Consider the following 20,072-nt stretch of genomic DNA (forward strand, 5'->3'; position numbering starts at 1 on the left):
AGAGATTTATAATGAATAAAGAAATTTTATAGTAATAAGTTAACCTCAAGATTAAATTTAGACAAAAATATATATAAAATAAGGTATCAAGTATCTAAACTGGAAGGTAGTTTATCTTTGAAACCCACAGCAAACAAATAATGCAAACATAAAAAGTGAATCTATATCTTTATATTCAATTTAATAAGCGAAATCTCATCTTCTTTATAGCTGATTTATATCTACTGAAGTCTTTCTTCGTGTCCTTTCAGGCAACCAACTCTTTTAATTGGCCCCTGAGACTTATTACTAGACTGATTTTCATAACGTCATTCAACAAACATTTAATAGGCACTTTCTAGGAATGTGGCTTTCTGCTAGACACAATCTTCTGCCACCAAGATGCTCATCATCTAGTGAAGAAAACAGACACATCAGTAAAGAAGTGCAGTATTTGTAGGTTCCATAAAAGAAGAATTTTGGGGCCCCAGAGTGGATCATTTTACCTGAGGTGATGGCTGTAGTAGAGCTAGGTAAGGCTGAAGGAGACCTTGGAGCTGGGCTAAATGTGATGCAAATCCTAGTGGATATCTGGCACACATGGGTATAGGGGTGGGTGGGGAGAGAGGGGCAAGAGACAGTGTTCTGAGCAGAGTAAAGAATTCTGAGAAAAGGCATTTGACATGAAGCACCAGCCTGCATTGGGAGCACATAACTGAGGAGTAGGATATGGCAAAAGGCTTCTCTGTAACCAAAGACAGATTGGTGTTTGATATATCTTTGCCAGCAAGCCCATTTTATACTTCTTTTAATCACTGGATATTGATAACCTAGTGATGCTACACTGATTACATTCTACAAGGCTGAGCATCTGATGAAGCAGGACTGTCCACTCACCATGGTGACAACTGTCTGAGTTTTCTATAATTAAAAGAGTAGTTGGTTTAGTTCTGCACTAGACTCAGTGTATTACTGTTTGATCATATGAGTGTTACAAGATATTAGCCCTTTCAGAGGCCCCAAATTCTCTTATAAGCAGGAGTCTGACTTGTCTATCTTATTTTTTATCCTGCCTAGGAAACATACATACATTACTATTAACTTAATTGAGGCAACATTATCAAATTTGCAAAATGTTAAAAAGAGTTGAAGTACGTATATAACTCTACTTTGGGTCTCATACCTACTCCCTGGCTTCTACATATTCTCAATTCATGCATTTCCAACTCCAGCCTCTCTCTGTGTCCTTCTACATCTCCATATCTCCTTGTATGTCCATTTGATGTTCCCAATCACCACCCTTCTTGTGCTTGCTTCCTCCTTATCTTTAATGCCTCTGTTGAGGGTGGTTGCAAACAGAACTGTGGAGCTCTTCTGCTCTGTTTAGTATTTGGTGACAATCTGTGATAGCATTTTTTGCCTTTACCTAGTTGATATATAAGTACTATGTGGTTTAAATATGTATCTGACCCACTGAAACTGGCACCCTTGTGGTAGGGTAAAACTCTGATTACTTCAGTTCTTGAGGGTAGAGGACACTAGATACTAAGAATTCATATGGAAAGACTTGAAGATACCTGAGAGACAAATATTGCCTCCATTTTGGGATGAAATGGCTTCTGGCTCTTATAGTGGTGGGAGGGAACTCAAATGAAAAGAAGAATGTGAATGATACAAAGGAGAAGTTTTATTGAATTGGTTCAAAAACATATACCTTTGCAAAGAGAAAACAAGTATTTATGTCCTAGCTCTTAGGATCAAGGCATCCTAACATACCAGCAAATTCTGTTAAGTAAGGTTCAATAAGCCTGGGTCCCAAAAGGCCATAACTCCTGAAAAGGTTCTCATAGTAAAATAAAACATAGAGTGTCTCTTATGTATCTGTAACTCATGTCATTGTATATCTACTTCCCAAGGCCTCTATCTTTAGATCACTTGGCTATTAACCTGATTCTGCCATTTCCAAACTTGTGACCACAAACAAATCGTGACTTCTTTGAACTTTGATTTTCTCAGCTATAAAATGATAATAATCTGTACCCCACAGAGCTATTTTAAAGATGAAAAAAGTTAATATATGTCAAATTCTTAGCAAAGTGACAGTTATATGGCAAATGTTCAGTGAATTATCTCTGGGTTTATCCATGCTTTTTGAGTTGCCTACATCTTTTTAAATTAATGCATCCATATATGCTGCTGTCCCAATGCCTGTGTCTCTTTCACATGACCTATTCCACTCCCAGCTTGTACCCTTATACTTCTGTATTGTTTTAATCTCTAACTTCATCTCTATCTTTTGCTCTATATTTCATTTATCTACCTCTATTTTTGTCATTTTTGCAGATGCCTTCAAACTCACTCTCTTTTGATACCTTTATATCAATTTGATAAATCATTGCGTTGCTATCACCTATTCCTAGGTTTATACAGTTAAATGTCTAGCCATGTATATTTCTTTAAAAAAAAGTTTATTTATTTACTTAGAGAGAGAGAGAGACAACATACGAGTGGGGGGTTGGTAGGGACAGAGACAGGGAGAGAGAATCCCTCCCAAGCAGACTTCATACTGTCAGCTCCATCCCACGACTGTGAGATCATGACCTGAGCCAAAATCAAGAGTCGGATGCTTAACTGACTGAGCCACCCAGGCACCCATGTATATTTCTAAATATCCCATCTATCTACACATATTGCAGAAAACTAACACCTCATCTCTTGGTCATTTACAAGGCTTGCCCTGAGGGCCCTCTTCCATGACCCCATCTCTGTAAAAAAGCAGGAAGCAGGAAGTAACAAGGGGCACAGAGCTCTTTGGTTTCTGGATCGGACAATGTCAACTTGTTTTCCGGTGGGTTTTTTAATGTTTATTTATTTTTGAGAGAGAGAGTGAGAGAGAGAGGGAGAGCGATAGAGCAGGGGAGGGCAGAGACAGAAGGAGACAGAGAATCCCAAACAAGGTCCTTGCTGTTAGCACAGAGCCTGGTGCCTGGCTTGATCTCACAGACTATGAGGTCATGACCTGACCCTAAATCAAGAGTTGGATGCTTAACTGACTGAGCCACCCAGGCATCCCACCCCAGTGGGTTAAGATGTGTGAACCAAGCCCAATTTCATGCCAGTCTCTCACTCGACTCTCCATCCATCAACACACTGATATTAATTCAGGAATCTAGAGATACAAAGATGAAAAAAAATAGAGGTTCTTCCTTTAGGAAGTACACATCTTATCAAGAGATGAGTGAGGGAGACATTAGGATTCAAAAATTCACATTTTGGTGGGGGACAGCTTGGCTGTTTTCAGTTTTCCTTCTTCCCTGATTTCCTGATTACCTTCTAGGCCAATATCAAGCCCAGAACTATACACCTTCAGAGTGCCTTGGCCAAATGTGTGATCAGAGAACTACTTTCTCTGTTATAGTGGAAAGAGTCTGATCTGCAACTAGAGATACTTGGAGTCTTGTCTCTCCAAGGCAACCATTACCTTTAGTTCCCAGACAGATTCATCTCTCTGAGCTTCAGAGTCCTCATCCATAGAATGATAGGGTGGGACTGGAAAATTCCTGGGCACCCTTGTTGTCTTGACCTTCTGAAAGTCTATGATCCTACTCAAGTTTGGAGTGGAATCTGGAGACCCCCTTTGGAATGAGTGATGGAACCCAGAACTCAGACTCTGAAGTCAGGTGGACCTGGGCAGAGACTTCTCCATGGGAGGGATTTCACAGACATGACTGGTATGTGCACTGTAGGTCACAAAGCATTTTTGTACCCATTATTTGATTTTTATCTTCATGAGAACCTGGTGAAATACTTTCACTCCCATTTTCATATGAGGAAACTAAAGCCCAGAGAGCTAAATGGGTAACTGAGTACTAAGTACTTTTGATCAGCCCTCTCATTTAATTCACATGATAATCATATGGCTTTTCTAATTCTTTTCATCTTATTTCTCTTATTTCTTCTTTCTTCTCTTCTCCATCTTCCTCCTCATTTTTATTCTTCTGAGGCTCATGGATGTTAAGCAGCTTTCACCCATTAGCAAGTACTAGAGCTCAGATTCAACCTCAAGTCTGTGTAAATCTGAAGTTTGTGCTCATGGCTTGGTCAGAATCTTAAGTGCCCATAGAGGCTGGAGGGTTATGTAAACAAGTGAAATGATCCAGGCAGAAGCATTATTTCACTTTCCTTTAATCTCACCAAAGAAAAACAAAAGCACAAGTAAAATAATAAAAAGAAACTTATACTTTGCATTGCATCATAGATATAGTATAGAATGATGGAGAATTGTAGAACATGTAAGTAGGTGTATAACATAAAAGTATATGCCCTAAGAGGGGCAGCTATTAATCATTGGGTTGATGGAAATTAGGCTCATCTATGCCAGATCGTTTGATTTTAGAAGAAAAACTGGATGTCTAGAATCTTAAGTATAATTTCTTTATTTCTAAATATTAATGATTAGTTACTAAAATATATAAGCAAAAAATTATGTAGGCAAAAGATAAAAAGATATCCCATCTTGACTATATCTGGCTCAGAGGTGCTAGCTTAGTATTTCTGTCCTGCACTATGCTGTCTTCAAGGACTGCTCCATAGCGTTAGCTGAGCACCTGCTGTAAAGCCGTCAGGCTGCTCAGCTCAGGACAAAGATGTAGCAGGCAGCCATCCATCTAGCTTTGCCTTGTTGCTTATGATCAGCATTTACTCTGAGTGGGTGCTGGATATTTTGAGTATCATTTTTGGCTGGATATTTTTGTATAAAATAATTGCCTTAATCTCACAAAACCTCTGGAAAGAAGATTTAATTATCTCCATTTTTTAGTTGAGCAACTTAATACTCAAGTTTGTTATAAAGGTCACCCAGTTGTAAGTAGCCAACCTGGGATGTTAGCCTCAGCTCTGGCCACATTGTTTTCATCCTGTAGAGTTACCTGTCTTTGAAGTGACTTTAATTGTTTCAAGATAGGGAATTTTTCTGCTTTTATATGTATCTGATGAGAATCTGAGATAAGGAGGAAGTCAGGGGCCTGGACTCCTCTCTCAGGACAGAAGATACCTTTGTCACCTTTCATCATCCCTGACACAAGGTCTTCTAGAGATGGAGAAAAAATTGATAGGATGAAGACAGAGGAAGAAAACAAGAATCTGCTCCTTCATAGTCCAGAAGCTTTGACACTGCAGTGAGACACTCCCACATTCTGTAGGTGACTATCAAGGACAAGCATACAGGGAGGGAACTGGCTGCTGGAATGTCAACCTGGGTGATGAGCCAGGCAGATGCCAACCAGCTGTCTCATGGTGTAAGCCAGACCCAGAACCCTTTATATAAAGACAACCCTCTGTCCAGATGCTCAGCCTGAATGTCTGCTTGCTGTGAGGAGGGTGAGTCCAGAGGTTGGGTCCTGGGATTGGGATAGGGATGCTTCTAAGGGGATGCCCAGATTCACAGGGGTGAGGCATAGTGAGGCGGGGTGGGGGGAAGTTGTGAGCAGAAGAACAGTGGTACATAAACCTGAGGAGTCTTTTAGGGGACATAAGAAGAATATCTGTGGAGTTTGTGAGAAGAACTGAGGGTCTAAAGCCTTTGATAACACTGGCCTCCTCCTCAGGTACCATTTTCCTGCATCAGGAGCTCTCTCCCTGGAAAAGATGCTTTAGTAATTTACACCTTGTGAGCAGAGTTGTGTGTAGGAGGGTTACCTTCCCCACAGGCATGTGTGTTTACAATTTTTTAATGTTTATTTGTTTTTGAGAGAGAGACAGAGCACAAGTAGGGGAGGGGCAGAAAGAGGGAGACACAGAATCCAAAGCAGGCTCCAGGCTCCGAGCCATCAGCACAGAGCCTGATGTAAAGGGAATGTGTATTTAGATATTGTCTATAAGTGGAGAGGGGAAGGCTTTACCTTTCATTAGAAGCATTTTCAGTATTTCTGAAGCTTATTGAAAAGTGTTTTGTTGAATGGGTTAATTGTTAAATCAGCCACCCTGCTGTGCTGGTCACTGGGTTGCCTGTACACGAACAGGTGAATTTGGGAGGACAGAGGAATGGAGACTATCTTCTGTTTCTCCCTGGCTACGTGTGGTGTTAGAGAGTATGCCTGCATCCTCCAAGTCATGTTTGTTATGCTTCTGCTGTGGAGGGGTTTATGTGTGGCTGAATGTCAGTCTTGTGATTTAGGAATCTTGCACTTTCTGGGTTACCCCATCTTAGGCAGTTGCTCCCTGCTTTTAAGAGGGACCGGGGAGAAACCATTTCTGAGGCCAGCAGACTGTCTCACTTCGGGTGACTTACAACAGCAACCAGCCTGGGCAAGTTGCCATGTTGGTTCTGAGCCTTTCCAAGGCTTGTATGTTGTGTGTGTGTGTGTGTCTGTGTGTGTGTGCATATGTCCATGAGGGTCATTTAAACACATTCACCTAAAAAGATTGAGTGTAGAGAAACAAGCATTTTATGTTGGGTTTGAGCTGGATCCTTGACTTTCTAGTGGATGCTTTGAGTGCAGATGGTACCTGAGTGCTTGCTCCAAAACACTCATTTTTACATGTTTTCACATGTGTGTGTTCCCAGTGCATGTATGTGAGGATAGTCAAGCTTCTGTGGGTGCACGGCCTCTACTTTGGAAGCAGTGTTACTTCTACCTCCTATAAGTGGCTCTCCTGCCACTTAGGCCAAGGAATCATGCTGTCTTCAACGCCCTCTTGTGTTGAACACTGGTATATCCATCCTCCAGGGGAGACCCTGGACATCTGCAACCCCGGATGTGCCTTTGAAGCTCCTTCAGATCAGGACCTCAGGTCCTTTGGTAGATCCAAGGCAGGTCTCATGGGCAGCGGTAACTAATATTGAGTCCATCTAACTCAGAAGTGTTCTTGGGTAAAGGTTGAGAGTTGGAGAGGAAAGGACAGGGAAGAAGCAGGGTGTCTTCCCCTTGGTTTTGTCTCCTTTTTCTCAACAGCTCATGCTCCTAACACTGGTCTTTCTACCCTCAGGTCCCATCACCTGCTTGCATCAGAACCATGTGTGACCAGCAGCAGATTCAGTGTTGCATGTCACTCCCCCAGTGCTGTGTGAAGGGCTCCTCCTTCTATCCCTCCCAGAATCCCAGTGCCAGGAGCCAGGTTGTGGTCCAAGCACCTTGTGAGATGCAAATTGTGGAGTGCCCCGCACCATGCCCAGTTCAAGTTTCCCAGGTAAAATGCCAGGCTCCATGCCAGTCCAAGACCACACAGGTGAAGTGTCAGGCTCCATGCCAGTCTAAGACCACCCAAGTGAAGGGCCAGGCTTCAAGCCAGTCCCAGACCACCCAAGTGAAGAGCCAGGCTTCAAGCCAGTCTCAAATTTCCTGTGTTCAATGCCAGGCTCCATGCCAGCCTCAAGTTTCCTATGTGCATTGTGAAGCCCCATGCCCTTTTCAGACCTGCTATATGGAATGTGCTCCAGTTTATTATACAGAAACTTGTTATGTGGAATGCCCAGTCCAGACCTACATACCCTGTCCAGCTCCTCAGCCTGTCCAGACTTACGTGGCTTCTCCCCCAGTTTCCCAGACTCAGGGAAGATTCTCCACTCAGTGCCAGTATCAGGGCTCCTCCAACAGATGCTCCCCGCAGCGTCAGTCCCAGGCTTCCTACAGCACCTGTGCCCCGCAGTTCCGATCTGGGGCTTACTACGGAGACTGCGCCCCCCAGCGCCAGTCCCGGGCTGCATTTAGCACTTGCACACCCCAGTGCCAGGCCACTGGCTCTTACCGGAGCTTCACCGCACAGCGTCGCTCGCGGAGCTCCACCAGATGCCTCCCTGCTCGCCAGCTGCAGCCTTCCTACCGCAGCTGCTCCCCACCACGACGGTCTGAGCCCTACTACAGCGGCTGCCTGTCATCAGCGTGCTCTTCGGGCTCCTATAACTACTGCACCCCTCCGCGCCGCTCGGAGCCCATCTATAGCAGTGGCTGTCCTCGGGCTCGCACTTCAGGCTGCTCTCAGAGATGTGGTCCCAAATGCCGGATAGAGATTTCTTCCCCCTGCTGCCCCAAGCAGGTCCCCCCGCAAAAGTGTCCTGTTCAGATTCCTCCCATCAGACGCTGCTCTGAGAGTTGTGCCCCACGACCCTCCTGGGGTGCCTTCTGCCCGGAGCTGAAGCCACGTGCAGAGTCACGTCCACTCCCAAGCTTCTGTCCACCGCGGCGTCGGGACCAAAGTCCAGAGCCGCCGCTGCATCAATGCCCACCCCCTGCCCCCTGTCCATGCCCACGTCCTGCTCCGCGGCTGTATCCTCGCCCAGAGCCAAGCTCGAGGTCAGGGCCTCGTCCGTGTCCTCCACCGCGGCGACTCTCTGAACCCTGTCTGTGTCCAGAGCCACGTCCAGCCCCACGTCGTTTCCCAGCGCAGCGTGAATTTCCCGAATGGCGTCCGTGTCTACAGCCCTATGAGCATCCAGAACCTCATTCACTCCCGGAGCCAATTCCCCTTCCAGCGCCGTGCCCGAGCCCAGAGCCCTGTGTGGAGCCCCCGTGCGATCCCAGCCCGTGCTCAGGCCCCAATCCAATCCCATGTCCGGGGGACCTGGGCTGTCATGAGTCCAGCCCATGCCGCCTGGACACCGAGGCTCCAAGCTGCGACCCAGCTGCTTATAACCAGTGGCAAGGAAGTGGTGACAGCTGTGGACCCTGTGATACGATTCCAGAGCCACAGGGTGTCAGTGATTGTGGAGACCAAGGAGGCTCCTATGTTGGAGTAAAAGGAGGTCCTTCTGCTGGAACAAAGGGTGCTTATTTTTAAAGAAGCATGGCTGAGACATCCCTGCTTTCTGCCCTGAAAATGTCAGACCTCGATTTCCAACATGTCCCTATGTGCCTCTGTCCAAAGGCAGTTGGAGGCTCCCTGCTGCAGAGGTGATGTTGGAACTCCACTGCCTGCCATCTCAGGATCCACACCTGGGTGCCAGGCACCTTTCCAGCCTCACATCTGGATCTTCCCCTATAGGAACCCTCAGGTCTAGCTAGACCAGCCTGGCCACCAGGGCCACAGGATGTTCCTGCCTCCAAGTCTCTGCTCACCTCCACACACACCCCCCCCCCCCCCCCCACGCCTTACAGGGACCACTTCTCTGCTATGCCCAGCCTCTGAAATCCAGACCATCTTTCAAGACCTTTTCTTTGGAGTCTTTTCTGTTTTTTCCTACTCACAGTAACCTGCACTGACTTCCTAGAACTCATTGCATTGTCCACACCAACCATTTGGCAACTGTCTGCAACATCTCTTGAATTATTTACCTTTCCCTGCCCAACTAGGTTGTAAACTCCCATTAAAATGGAGTGAGAATATCCATAAAGTCCCGTGCTCCTCCTTTGGCAGGCAGCTGCTCAGCCAAGTGTGTGGGTTGGCAGCCTGAGCCATGATCTATCATGATAGGCAGACCCAGGATTGAGGACAGGAGGAGGCCATGTGACAATAAAGACGATACTCTCATAGCCTGAGTCCTGCATAATGACTGTTTTTTTTTACACCGTCCTGACTCTCTGGGATAAGCTGCTTCTTCTTCTTCTTCTTCTTCATCTTCATCTTCGTCTTTATCTTCATCTTCTTTCAAAATCAATGCTGGGTTTATTGAAAAAAGACTGGGATAAGCTTCTTTATTACTCTTTTTCTTGAGTTTATTGTACCCATGGTCTGAGCTTTCCTTAACCAGTGGGCTTCCTTGTGGGTTTTCTGTCTCCCCTCAGTGTCCTGGAGTCTGGTAGGAGAATATGGATAAAAGGCAGGAGGAATGAGAGAACAAGAAAAATAACTCTTGCTCCTCAATCTGGGTTAAAGCTCTCAGGTCCAGGCTAGACAGGTCACCCAGCAGTCTGTGGAGTCGGTAGGAGGAGGGGAGCTTGAGGAGAACTGGAGGATCTCTGATATTCCACACAGGATACACTCTTCTTTTGTTCAGGTTAAACTGTTTGTACTTTTCTTTTCTTTACTTTTTTTTTTAACATCGTAGAAAAGGTAGCATCTGAGGCTGCCTCTGCATTCCTCTACATCTCTTGAATCCCATTTGGCATGGTGGTCTTGACAGCATAAGAGTGAGGCTTGGAGGCGCAGGAGAGAGAGGGTGCCTTTTCCTCCCACTCCCTCCCTGAGATTTTGGTAGAGTCCCATCCCTAAGGAATGTGGTGAGAAAAGTCCTCAAGATACAGGAAGGCAGCCTGGCTATGTGCCTAAGTGACATCCCTCATGACCATGTAACATGAGACCACCTAATCAGACTGTATATCTATACATTACCCATATATGGGAGACAAAGAAGTAGAAAATGCGTACAAGACTATGCCATGTGGCATTTGGTCTCAGTTTTTCGGGTACAAACCCAACTGAGCCAGTGCTGGGACAAATAAAGTTTCTTCCTGGAAAGAAAGCCTCAGTGTCAAAACTTTCTGTGTGAGAAACCTGCAACAAGAAGGGTGCTATGGAATGAATGCTTTTGAGGGAAGACTTTTCCCAAAGGGAGACAGTGCCCTGAGGCCACCAGGGCCTATAGAGGATAAAAGGGGTCCTCTGAAGAGGACACCAGGGGGTGACCCTTGCCTGGACACTCAGCTCCAGCTCCACAGTTGGGCACCACAGATCTAGGGCCTGGCTCTGAGGACACCTTTCCTTCGCCCCAGGATCTGGTCCTGCAGTGTAAGAGTGGAGACCTAAGAGACATCTGGCAAAGGAAAACTAAGGTTCTTTATGTGAAGTCCATTTGTTCATTCATTTTTTTAAAAAAATCTTTTTAACATTTTTTTATTTATTTTTGAGACAGGGAGAGACAGAGCATGAACAGGGGAGGGTCAGAGAGAGGGAGACACAGAATCTGAAACAGGCTCCAGGCTCTGAGCAGTCAGCACAGAGCCTGACGCGGGGCTCGAACCCACAGATCGCGAGATCATGACCTGAGCCGAAGTCGGCCGCTTAACCGACTGAGCCACCCAGGCGCCCCATGTTCATTCATTTTTTTATTGACAAATATTCATTGCTTACCTGCCAGGTAGTCACTGGCAAAAGGGACATAGATAACCCTTGTTTGCTCTCAGACAGCTTACAGCCTAGAGTATAGGTTCTTAGTGTAGAACTTGGACCGGCAGCATCAGCACCACCTAGGACTTTGTGATAAATGCAAACGCATCACCCCAGACTTACTGAAGTAGAGACTCTGGGTGAGGAAAGCTGGGTTTTAGCCAGCCCTCCACATGTTTCTGATGCCCAGTAATGTTTTATTGTTACTAGTTTAGTGAAATACCTTATGCAGGTAGAATAGATAGATAGATAGATAGATATAGATGATAAAGATATAGACATAGATATAGATATCCTTTGATTTCCATAATAGCCCATCACACAGACATTTTTATCTCACCATTTTGCAGAGCTGGAAATCTAAGCACACAGGCCAAAGTCACACAGCCAGACTCAATTCTAAGCTTACCTTCCTGTCTCCTACTACATATGGCACCTTTCATCTCAGTCACAGTCCCTGCCTCTTCCAGAGTTCTTTCCTGTATCAACTCAGTTATTTTTCCAACACACTTTTGGAGTGATCTTATTTATTGGACAGGTTATTTTCACCAGTTTTACTTTTGCCTCTTCTCTTCAAATCTAGGTTGCTCTAGGACTATATCTGCTCTGTGGCACAGGCCCCAGTGGCCTGGCAAGGCCAAGACACCCCTATTTTTCTATCACCCAGGCCCCTGGGTGGGGATGGGGAAAGGCTTGAAAGACTCAGATGAGGATTCTCATTAGATCTCTCCCCCTGTTCTCTCAAGCACACCCTAAACAAGGACCTTCTTGTCTGGAGGATAAGTGGGGAGAAGTCCATTCCCTCAAGATACAGAAGAAACACAGACCTGGCTGGGAGACAAGGGCATTCTTTCCTAGGAAACCCCATCCTCCTTAGGCTCAAGGTATAGGTCAACACAGAGGCTCTTTGTTGCAATGATCCATTACATGCACTGTTCTCTGAGGATAGACTCTGGCCCCCAGGATACCTAGCCTGGATGTGGAAAGAGATTAGATGATGGTAGAATAAGGAGGTCTTTGGGTGAGTCAGGCTGGGCTTTAGGCTCCCTCACAGACCAGGACGGTGCATGAACCAACCCCAGTGACATCTCTGTATCCAAAGGAGCTGACAGCCCAACACTCCTCTCTCCTGGGGCACTAGTCTGAAATTGGGTCCTCCACCTCCTCTGATATGATGCCCAGGCTTGAGCTTCCAGTTAGGCCATCATTGAAAACTTAACAGCCTCTCTATGGCAGCTATGAGGAAAGGGCTGTTTGTGAGTATGTGTGTCTTCATATTCTTTTGTGGGCTTGTATTACGTTGCATGTGTCTATGGGTCTGCTGTTATATGTCTGTCTATTTTAAAGCTTGGAGTTTCCAAGATGTATGTGGCAATGGGGACTGCAACCTCAGGAGTGTGGTTTAAGATATACCTATGGCCCTTCAATCTTGGCTTTGGATGACCTTTCCAGTCATCCCTTCCACTCCCTACCCTCCACTCTTTCATGGATGACCTACCTCTCAGTTCTCCGCCTTTTCCTTTTTTATTAACCATTTGAACAAAACTTACAGGGCTGAGGATTGGAATTTCAGAGCAAAGAAGACTGTTTATAAAAGCCCTTTAAAGGTACTCAAAGGCCTGTTAAATAATCTCCTTATTGAATATCACACTGCTAATCTGAGGCAGTGCACATGCTGTATAGCATTGTTTCCAGTTCAGTTTGGCACCATTGCCCAGAAATGCCAATGCATTGGGCAGTCACAAACAGTGAGGCAGAGGTCGGCCAGACTCCTTGACGTCCAGTAACAGGGCCCAGCTTCTAGAGATGAGGGGCTAGTTAGTCTGAGTGAATGTAAGAGAGATTGGGTCTAAAGACCATGCCCCCCACCCTGGAATCCTGCTTATATCTGTCTGAAATTCTCTATCCTTTCCTTTTTTCTAAGCCTCCTTCCCTGGGATTAGTGTCTTGCAGAATGAGGGATTGCACTAGATATTCTCAGAAGTTCCTTCCAGACAAGGTGGGTTAGCCACAGTTCCTCTCTGCCACAGATACTAGGCAATGTGGAATGACCTGGGAACCCACTTAAAGACACTTAAAGAGCCCCAGGATTCATCCCAGACCAACTTAAATTGAATTTATAGAGGAAGAATCTGGGACCTCAATTTGAAACTTATTCTGATCAGCTGGAGATAGAAACCATTGCTATAGTGAATACCTAGGGGTATGAGTTACCCAATATCTACAAGGAGAGTTGAAACTTGCACACATCTGGCCACAGCATGAGGAGGAGGTGGACATGGTGGCAAAAATGGGGCTGAATACAAACTGGTTTTTGTGAGAAGTTTTATGTAATTACTCTATGTGAGAGTCAAATATTCTACTCCTCAGTCTAGGGGCACTACAAGACCAAGCAGTCTCTTATTTTCTCTCAATTAAATCCCCAAACACTGGCACCTAAAATATCCAGAATGGGGCTCTTGAGCATGGCTGAAGTAGCGGGGTTGTCTGATATATGTTACAGATACTATACTAGGAGAAGGTATATTTGGTATATTTCTCCTTTACCTAGGCATTACCTAAGCATTAAGAGGGAGAAATTCCACATTCCATAGTTTGTCCTGCAGACTAGAATAGTCCTGGATGAATAAACAAATAGAAGTGTTATGAATAAGGGAATAGCTCAGCTCTTTATAATGGAGTGGATAGGTAGATAGTAGTAATCAGAAAACAGGCAATGCTCATAACATATAGAAGAATATCCAGGTGGTGAACAAGACTTGGTCCCTGGCTATAACATACTCCTGATTTCTGGCCTGATGGGACATCCCAGAAGATCCACATGCCCATGGCTTGAAACTAGTTAGGAAGAGAGGGTGATGCCTGTGATCAATGTGCTTCCCCACCACCAGGGACCATCAAACTCATTCCTCCAAAATATGAAGCTTCCTGACCTGGAAGGCGAATCTAGAAGTATCTAGAAACCTAGGAATTACCCAAGCTATGCTAAACCCACCCATCATTATCCTCATATCTTGTCATAGGAACCCTGAGTTGTGTTAACACCTTTCCTCTATTCTCAAATGTTATATATGTCAGAAAGAAAACCACTTACCAACTTGTATCAACATATCCATTCATCTGACAAACATTAATTGAGACCTAGCTATCTGTCAGGAACTGTGCTTGGTTTTGGAAATACAATGGTGAGCAAGGCAGACACTGTCTTGCCCACAAGGAGTTTGAGAGGCAATAGAGCTTATGAGAGCTTCAACATGTGAGGCACAGGGCACCAGGGAAACCTATAGAAGAGGCAGTTAAGTGACTCAAGTCCTTAGCGGAGGTACCTACTCCCTCAGTGGGAGTTATCTGATGAATGGAGGAAGGAGGAGAGTGTTCCAGGAAGAGATAACAACAGGTATACTGTCATTAAACTGACATCATGACAGATAACCCAGAGAGGAGTATTTCCTCCTTACTTGAGCATCTTTCCTGGTTCCTAACCAGGTATGGCGCCAGGACTCCATCCTTACCCTGCTCTAATAAACTTCTTATCAATATTTTAGAAAAAAAACTTGAGAGGAAGCTGACCTAAATTTCAAGTGACTTCAAGTTATGAGGGAGGATTGAAGAACAGAGTCCTATTTAACATGGGTTAGAATAATGGACCCAATCTGACAAGATAAAATGTAATTAAGATAAATGTGAAGTTCTGAGTTTAAGTTAAGGATCTCCTCTACTTGTAGATGAGTGGATGCATGGAGAACCACACATACAGAGAAGTTTGGTTGATTAAAATCTTAGCATGGGGCGAGTGTGGCACATGGTGATTGAGCTCTTGTTCTTCATTATTAGTCATGATAGTGTTGCTGTGCTTGGTCCAGACAGTGGTGCAGACAGTGCACAAATGGGAGTGAGGCTGGAGGATGATGTGTCATTCCACTATGTGTCAGACACCACTGGAGACAGGAAACTTACATCTTTCCTTATACTCACAACTTGAAAAGATATTATTATTTACTCCAATTTATAAACAGTGTCACACACACACATACACACACTCACACACTCTCACATACACACACACACACACACACACACAAATCTAGTGAGGTTAACTAATTTGGTCACACATCTAAGATCTAATAATGCTAGAATCCAAGCCCAGGCTTATCTTGCTCCAAAACTTGGTCTCCCTTACTGTGGAAAGAAGAATAATGTTTGTTTGTTTGTTTGTTTGTTAAAGTTTATTTATTTTGAGAGAGGAGAGTTCATGTGCAAGCGAGCAAGTAGGAGAGCAACGGGGCGGCGGGGTGGGGGCGGTGGAGCAGTTTCTGCATTGCCAGAACAGAGCCCCATGTGGGGCTAAAACTCATAAATCATGAGATCATGACCTGAGCTAAAGTTAGCCACTCAACTGACTGAGCCACCCAGGCACCCCTTAAAAGGAGTAGCATGTTGCTTTCTTTTATTTATAAGGCTTTATTTCAGGAACAGTAGAACTCAAGAGCTTAAATCCAATGGATGGAAACCATTTCTGGCTAGAAATAAAGAGGATAATTTGATTGTCACAACTGTGTGGAAATGGAACACACTGTTACTCCCATATTCAATAAACATTTATTCAAATACTGAGTTTTTACTGTGTGCCAGGCATTATTCTGGGTGCTTGGGACACATTGGTGAATGAAATAAAAATGCTTATTCTCAAGGAACTGATATTCTAGCAGATGAAAACACAATAAAAATGGACGTGTTTTAAAAATATATACAACATATTAAAATATACAAACAGCTCTGGAGATTAGAACAAATTCAGCAATGGAGATGTTTTGGTGGGCATCCCAGACAGTGTAAGAAAGGGAGGGGAACTGAGCTCAATATGTGGAAAAAAAGGCCCCAGGAGGTGTGCAACTGTGAGCCAGTACACAGGAATAGAAAGGGCATAGGAGAGGCATTCTGAGACAGGATTTGGACCCCAGCTCCAGCACTTACTAGTAGAGAGGTCTTAGCTTTGGCAGTTTCCCTGACACAAGGTTCCTTCATTTATAAAATGTGGCTAAAAGAAAAATACGCTTGTGTCACTCTGAGGATTAAATACATCATTTAAGTTATATATACCTTGTATACTACAAAGCACTACAAATACATTGCCTTTAGCCGTGAGATGTCACCCCTAAGGAGAGAAGTACAGGGAAGAGATGACAATCGGCCTATCAGATGAGGTTGGTTGCAAAGCCAGGCTAAGTCCAGGTCCAAGCAAAGGCTGGTTGGGTGGACAGGCAGAGGGAGAGCACAAACATGAATGAAAGTGGGGAAGTGGTCAGCTGGGGCAAGCCAGGGGAGGCACAGAAGAGCAGGATTGAGGACTGAAGGGATGCTGGAGGGCAGATGGGAGCAGGTTGGAGTGATGGGTGGTGGGAAAGGCTCAGGTGGGACACTCTAGGAGGAAGGGATTTGGGGACAGTTTGCTCAGATGTCAGGGCCAATGTTGGCTTCCAGGGTAGTGAGATGAGGCGCTATCACAAATGGTCATCACTGTGTTGATGCCACCCCGCCAGTTTGCCAGCAGCATGGTTCCTTGGGTCAGCCAGGAAAAGAGGAAGTGCCAGGGAGGGGAGGCTCTCAATTAATCAGAAATACTTTTAAGGATTGAGTCGAGGTTAGGCCCTTTGTCACAGAAAGGCCTTGTGACTGGAGCCAGCCTGGATAAGAAAGCTGGATTGGGCAATCAGTTAACTAATCATTTCTTTCCACAGCATCTCATCACATTCTTCAGAGGTTTGTTTTGTTCAGTCAGAAATCCTGGAGGTGTTTCCAGTGAGTAGAGTCTGAATCTCCTGCAGTAAAGCAGGGTTTCCTGCCCTTACCACTAGTGACAATTTGGTTGGAATAATTCTCTGTCATGGGAGCACATTGTAGGGTGTTAACTAGCACCTCTGGCTTCTACCCAGTAGATGATAGTATCAAACACAACCCCCTCCCCACCAGCTGTGAGGTTCAAAGAAGTTGAATACTCTGGTGAGGTCCCTAAAGCCTCTTTTCTCAACCATTATGCTATACAGTAACTACACCCCCCCGCCCGCCAACTTAGACCTGTAGATTTTCACACAAGCCATGTAGATCCAAAGGTCCAAATGGAACCATATGATTTCACTCATATGTGGAATTTAAGAAACAAAACAAACAAGCAAAGGGGAAGAAAAAAAAGAAGAGAGAGACAAACAAAGAAACAGACTCTTAACTATTGAGAACAAACTGATGGTGGGCGAAGGGAGGAATGGGTGAAATAGGTGATGGGATTTAAGGAGTGCACTTGCTGTAAGGAGCAGTGGGTGTTGTATGGAAGTGTTAAATCACTATATTGTACACCTCAAACTAATATAACACTGTTTGTTAACTAACTGAAATTATAATAAAAACATTAAAAAACCCACCCACAAAGGTCTAGATAGAAAATTACTATCTAAGGTGGAAAGAAAGGAGAGGCTGTGTGACCAGGTCCTTAAGCATGAATAGAAAATCTTTCCATAGAAAAAAGGCAGCAGAGGACTCCAGAAATGAGTATGTCCATTTCTACCTACCACAGTCCCCATTGGAAACAAGTACTTTCCTAGCTGGGAGGAGCTACCCTAAGTCCCTAGAGGGAGGCAGGGAGGAGCTGCCACTCATCACCTGTCACAGGACCATGTGGGTGGCAGGAGGCGGTCCTGTCATCCCCAGGTCCTGTCTCACAGGCTGGGGCAGAGCCCAAGGCCAGGATAAAAGGGACTTGGGAACAGAGACCCTCCATGCACTCCTCTCCTGAGGTACTGACAGACCCAGTGCTGCCTGTGCACCGGTAAGTGCCCTGGGAAAGAGAGCAGAGCCTTCTACAGAGGGAGCTCAGACAGAGCAGGGGACAGAGGCTTGGGCTCTGGTTTGAAGGACAAGGATGAGGACCCAGAAAATCTGAATCAGGAGGGCCAGGGTGGGATGGGTGAGAAAGACCGAAAGCAACTGGGAAGATTTGTGTGCTATACGCTAGAGTTTTAGAGACAGCAGTAGCTGGGTGTGTTTCTCTGGTGTTAGGAAATAAAAACATTGATGGCTAGATTATGCTAGAGTGGGTTACATAGTGGGAATATAGTTTTGGAAATATAGCTGGGCGCAAGTGCAGGAACAGTGTGTTGAGGATGTTGGTACTTAAGAGGAGAGAGAATCAGAGACACCTGTAGATCTGTTTAGACTCCAACAAGAATTCTTGGGAATTGAGGGCACACTGGAGCTGAGAAGCCCTGGGATGTTCCTGGAAAACAGGCCGTGGGAGGGGGACTACATGGATTAGAGCACTGGGTTGGGAGTCGAGGAGTCTGAGAATGGAACTGTGACAAGCTAGTGAATAGCACTGGGATAGTGGATTTGCCTCTTTTCCTTTCAGTTTCTTCATTTATAAATTGAGTCGGTTGGGACAAATTAACTCCAAGGCCCTTTGCAATTGTGATTTTCTATATTCTGCAAAACCAAAAACATATCAGAAATCCTTCCAAGAGAGAATGTTTTTGCTTTTTCCTTGAAGAGGCTTTCTGTGCTAAAATGGTCCCTAAACTGGATGTTTGCAAGATTCTTGGTGACACGGGAAAATGAATGCTGGCCTGGGGTCAATTTATTTCATGTCTTTTTCTCTGACACCAAGGAAGTGGTAATGAGCATCAACTTTCTTTATATATTTGGAGGTGACATTGTTGACAAATGGGGTTTGAAATGTGACTGTGTGAAAGAAGACACATGGTACACCAGTAAGAGTGATAAAAATGCCAGAGATTATTTTATGTCTGATCTCAAGACTTTCAAAATAAGGCGCTAGAAATGATACTGAAAACAGGAAGGGGTGGGGTGGGGGGCTCTGGGCTCTGTGTCCTGGGTCTGACTGTGTGACTCTCCCTCAGCTCCTGACCCTGCCTGCCGAGATGTCCTGCCAGCAGAACCAGCAGCAGTGCCAGCCCCCTCCCAAATGCCCCCCCAAGTGTCCTGCCCCCAAGTGCCCCCCCAAGTGTCCCCCAAAGTGCCCTCCAGTCTCTTCCTGCTGTGGCTCCAGCTCTGGGGGTGGAGGCTGCTGTAGCTCTGGGAGCGGGGGCTGTTGTAGCTCTGGGGGTGGTGGCTGCTGTAGCTCTGGGGGTGGTGGCTGCTGTCTGAGCCACCACAGGCGACGCAGATCCCACCGCCACAGGCACCAGAACTCTGACTGCTGCAGCCAGCCCTTGGGGGGCTCCAGCTGCTGTGGAGGGAGCAGTCAGTCATCTGGAGGCTGCTGCTGAAGTGGATTCTGAGCCAAGAAGAGCAGAAATAGAGGCAGAAAGGAGCAAGGTCATCTTTCTTGGGTCTGCCTGCACTGCTGAGACATTTCAGTGAAGACTTCAAACCATGTTCTCAAGAATCTTCTTACCTGGAATCCAGAAATCTGTGCCTTCTTAAACACTCATTTTCTGAACTCTGATCCCATGTCTGCAGCCTGCCTGCCCTGGGAACCCCAGATAATGATTCCTATGCCATTCCACAGATGATTTCTTTGGTAGTCTCCTACCTGAAGCAAAACAATAAAATAATCTACTCATCATCTTGTTCTAGCTTGCTTTTCTCTTGCTTATAACTGTGCTGGGAGAGGTGAGCATGTCTGATCTCAGCTCTGTCTCCTCTTGTCATCTGGGCCCTGAAGCAGTATTGCTTGTTTTTGAAGGGATGGAAAAATTCTCTACTTTCAAGTTCTTCCAGTTGGACTAATAATTCAATCAACACGAGACAGATTAACAAGAGAAAAAGCCCAAGTTTTATTAAGCGTGCACAGAGGCCCAATAATGAAATTGAGGCCCAAGGAAGTGACCAAGGCAGGCAGTTTTATACTTTTCAGACACAGAGATAATAAATCTGTGAGGCATTGACAGGACAAAGAAAGCTTAATGTTGGGAGCTTCAATTCGTAAGGGATTCTAAACAGATTTTGGTCCGGGGTGGTAAATTAGTAAAAAGTAACAAGGGTTATCATACGGCCTCCTCTGCCCTAAATTTCCCACCTCTGGTGAGAAATTTCCCACCTCT

General features: G+C 45.2%; 1 protein-coding gene and 1 long non-coding RNA gene across 3 annotated transcripts; both read left to right on the top strand.

Annotated features, from left to right (window-relative positions):
* The first annotated feature begins 5,249 nt into the window (after positions 1-5,249).
* LOC122481200 (keratinocyte proline rich protein) lies at positions 5,250-9,452 on the top strand. Of its 2 annotated transcripts, none has more exons than XM_043576395.1 (2): positions 5,250-5,358; positions 6,967-9,452. In XM_043576395.1, the coding sequence occupies exon 2, from the start codon at positions 6,994-6,996 to the stop codon at positions 8,752-8,754; it is 1,761 nt and encodes a 586-aa protein (XP_043432330.1). In that variant the 5' UTR covers positions 5,250-5,358; positions 6,967-6,993; the 3' UTR covers positions 8,755-9,452. The 2 variants fall into 2 exon arrangements, with proteins under 2 accessions (XP_043432330.1, XP_043432331.1); XM_043576396.1 differs by lacking the exon at positions 5,250-5,358 and adding an exon at positions 5,576-5,691.
* Positions 9,453-17,685: 8,233 nt separating this feature from the next.
* Positions 17,686-19,594, top strand: LOC122479656. The gene is made up of 2 exons (XR_006296393.1): positions 17,686-17,839; positions 18,927-19,594. It is a non-coding gene; the product is annotated as an uncharacterized LOC122479656 (long non-coding RNA).
* The last annotated feature ends 478 nt before the right edge of the window (positions 19,595-20,072 follow it).

This window comes from Prionailurus bengalensis, chromosome C1 (genome assembly GCF_016509475.1).
Source record: "Prionailurus bengalensis isolate Pbe53 chromosome C1, Fcat_Pben_1.1_paternal_pri, whole genome shotgun sequence".
Classification (NCBI taxonomy): domain Eukaryota; kingdom Metazoa; phylum Chordata; class Mammalia; order Carnivora; family Felidae; genus Prionailurus; species Prionailurus bengalensis.

What these genes read in the sequence shown, in the direction of transcription:
- LOC122481200 (XM_043576395.1), top strand. Translation starts at nt 6,994, where the DNA reads ATGTGTGACCAGCAGCAGATTCAGTGTTGCATGTCACTCCCCCAGTGC.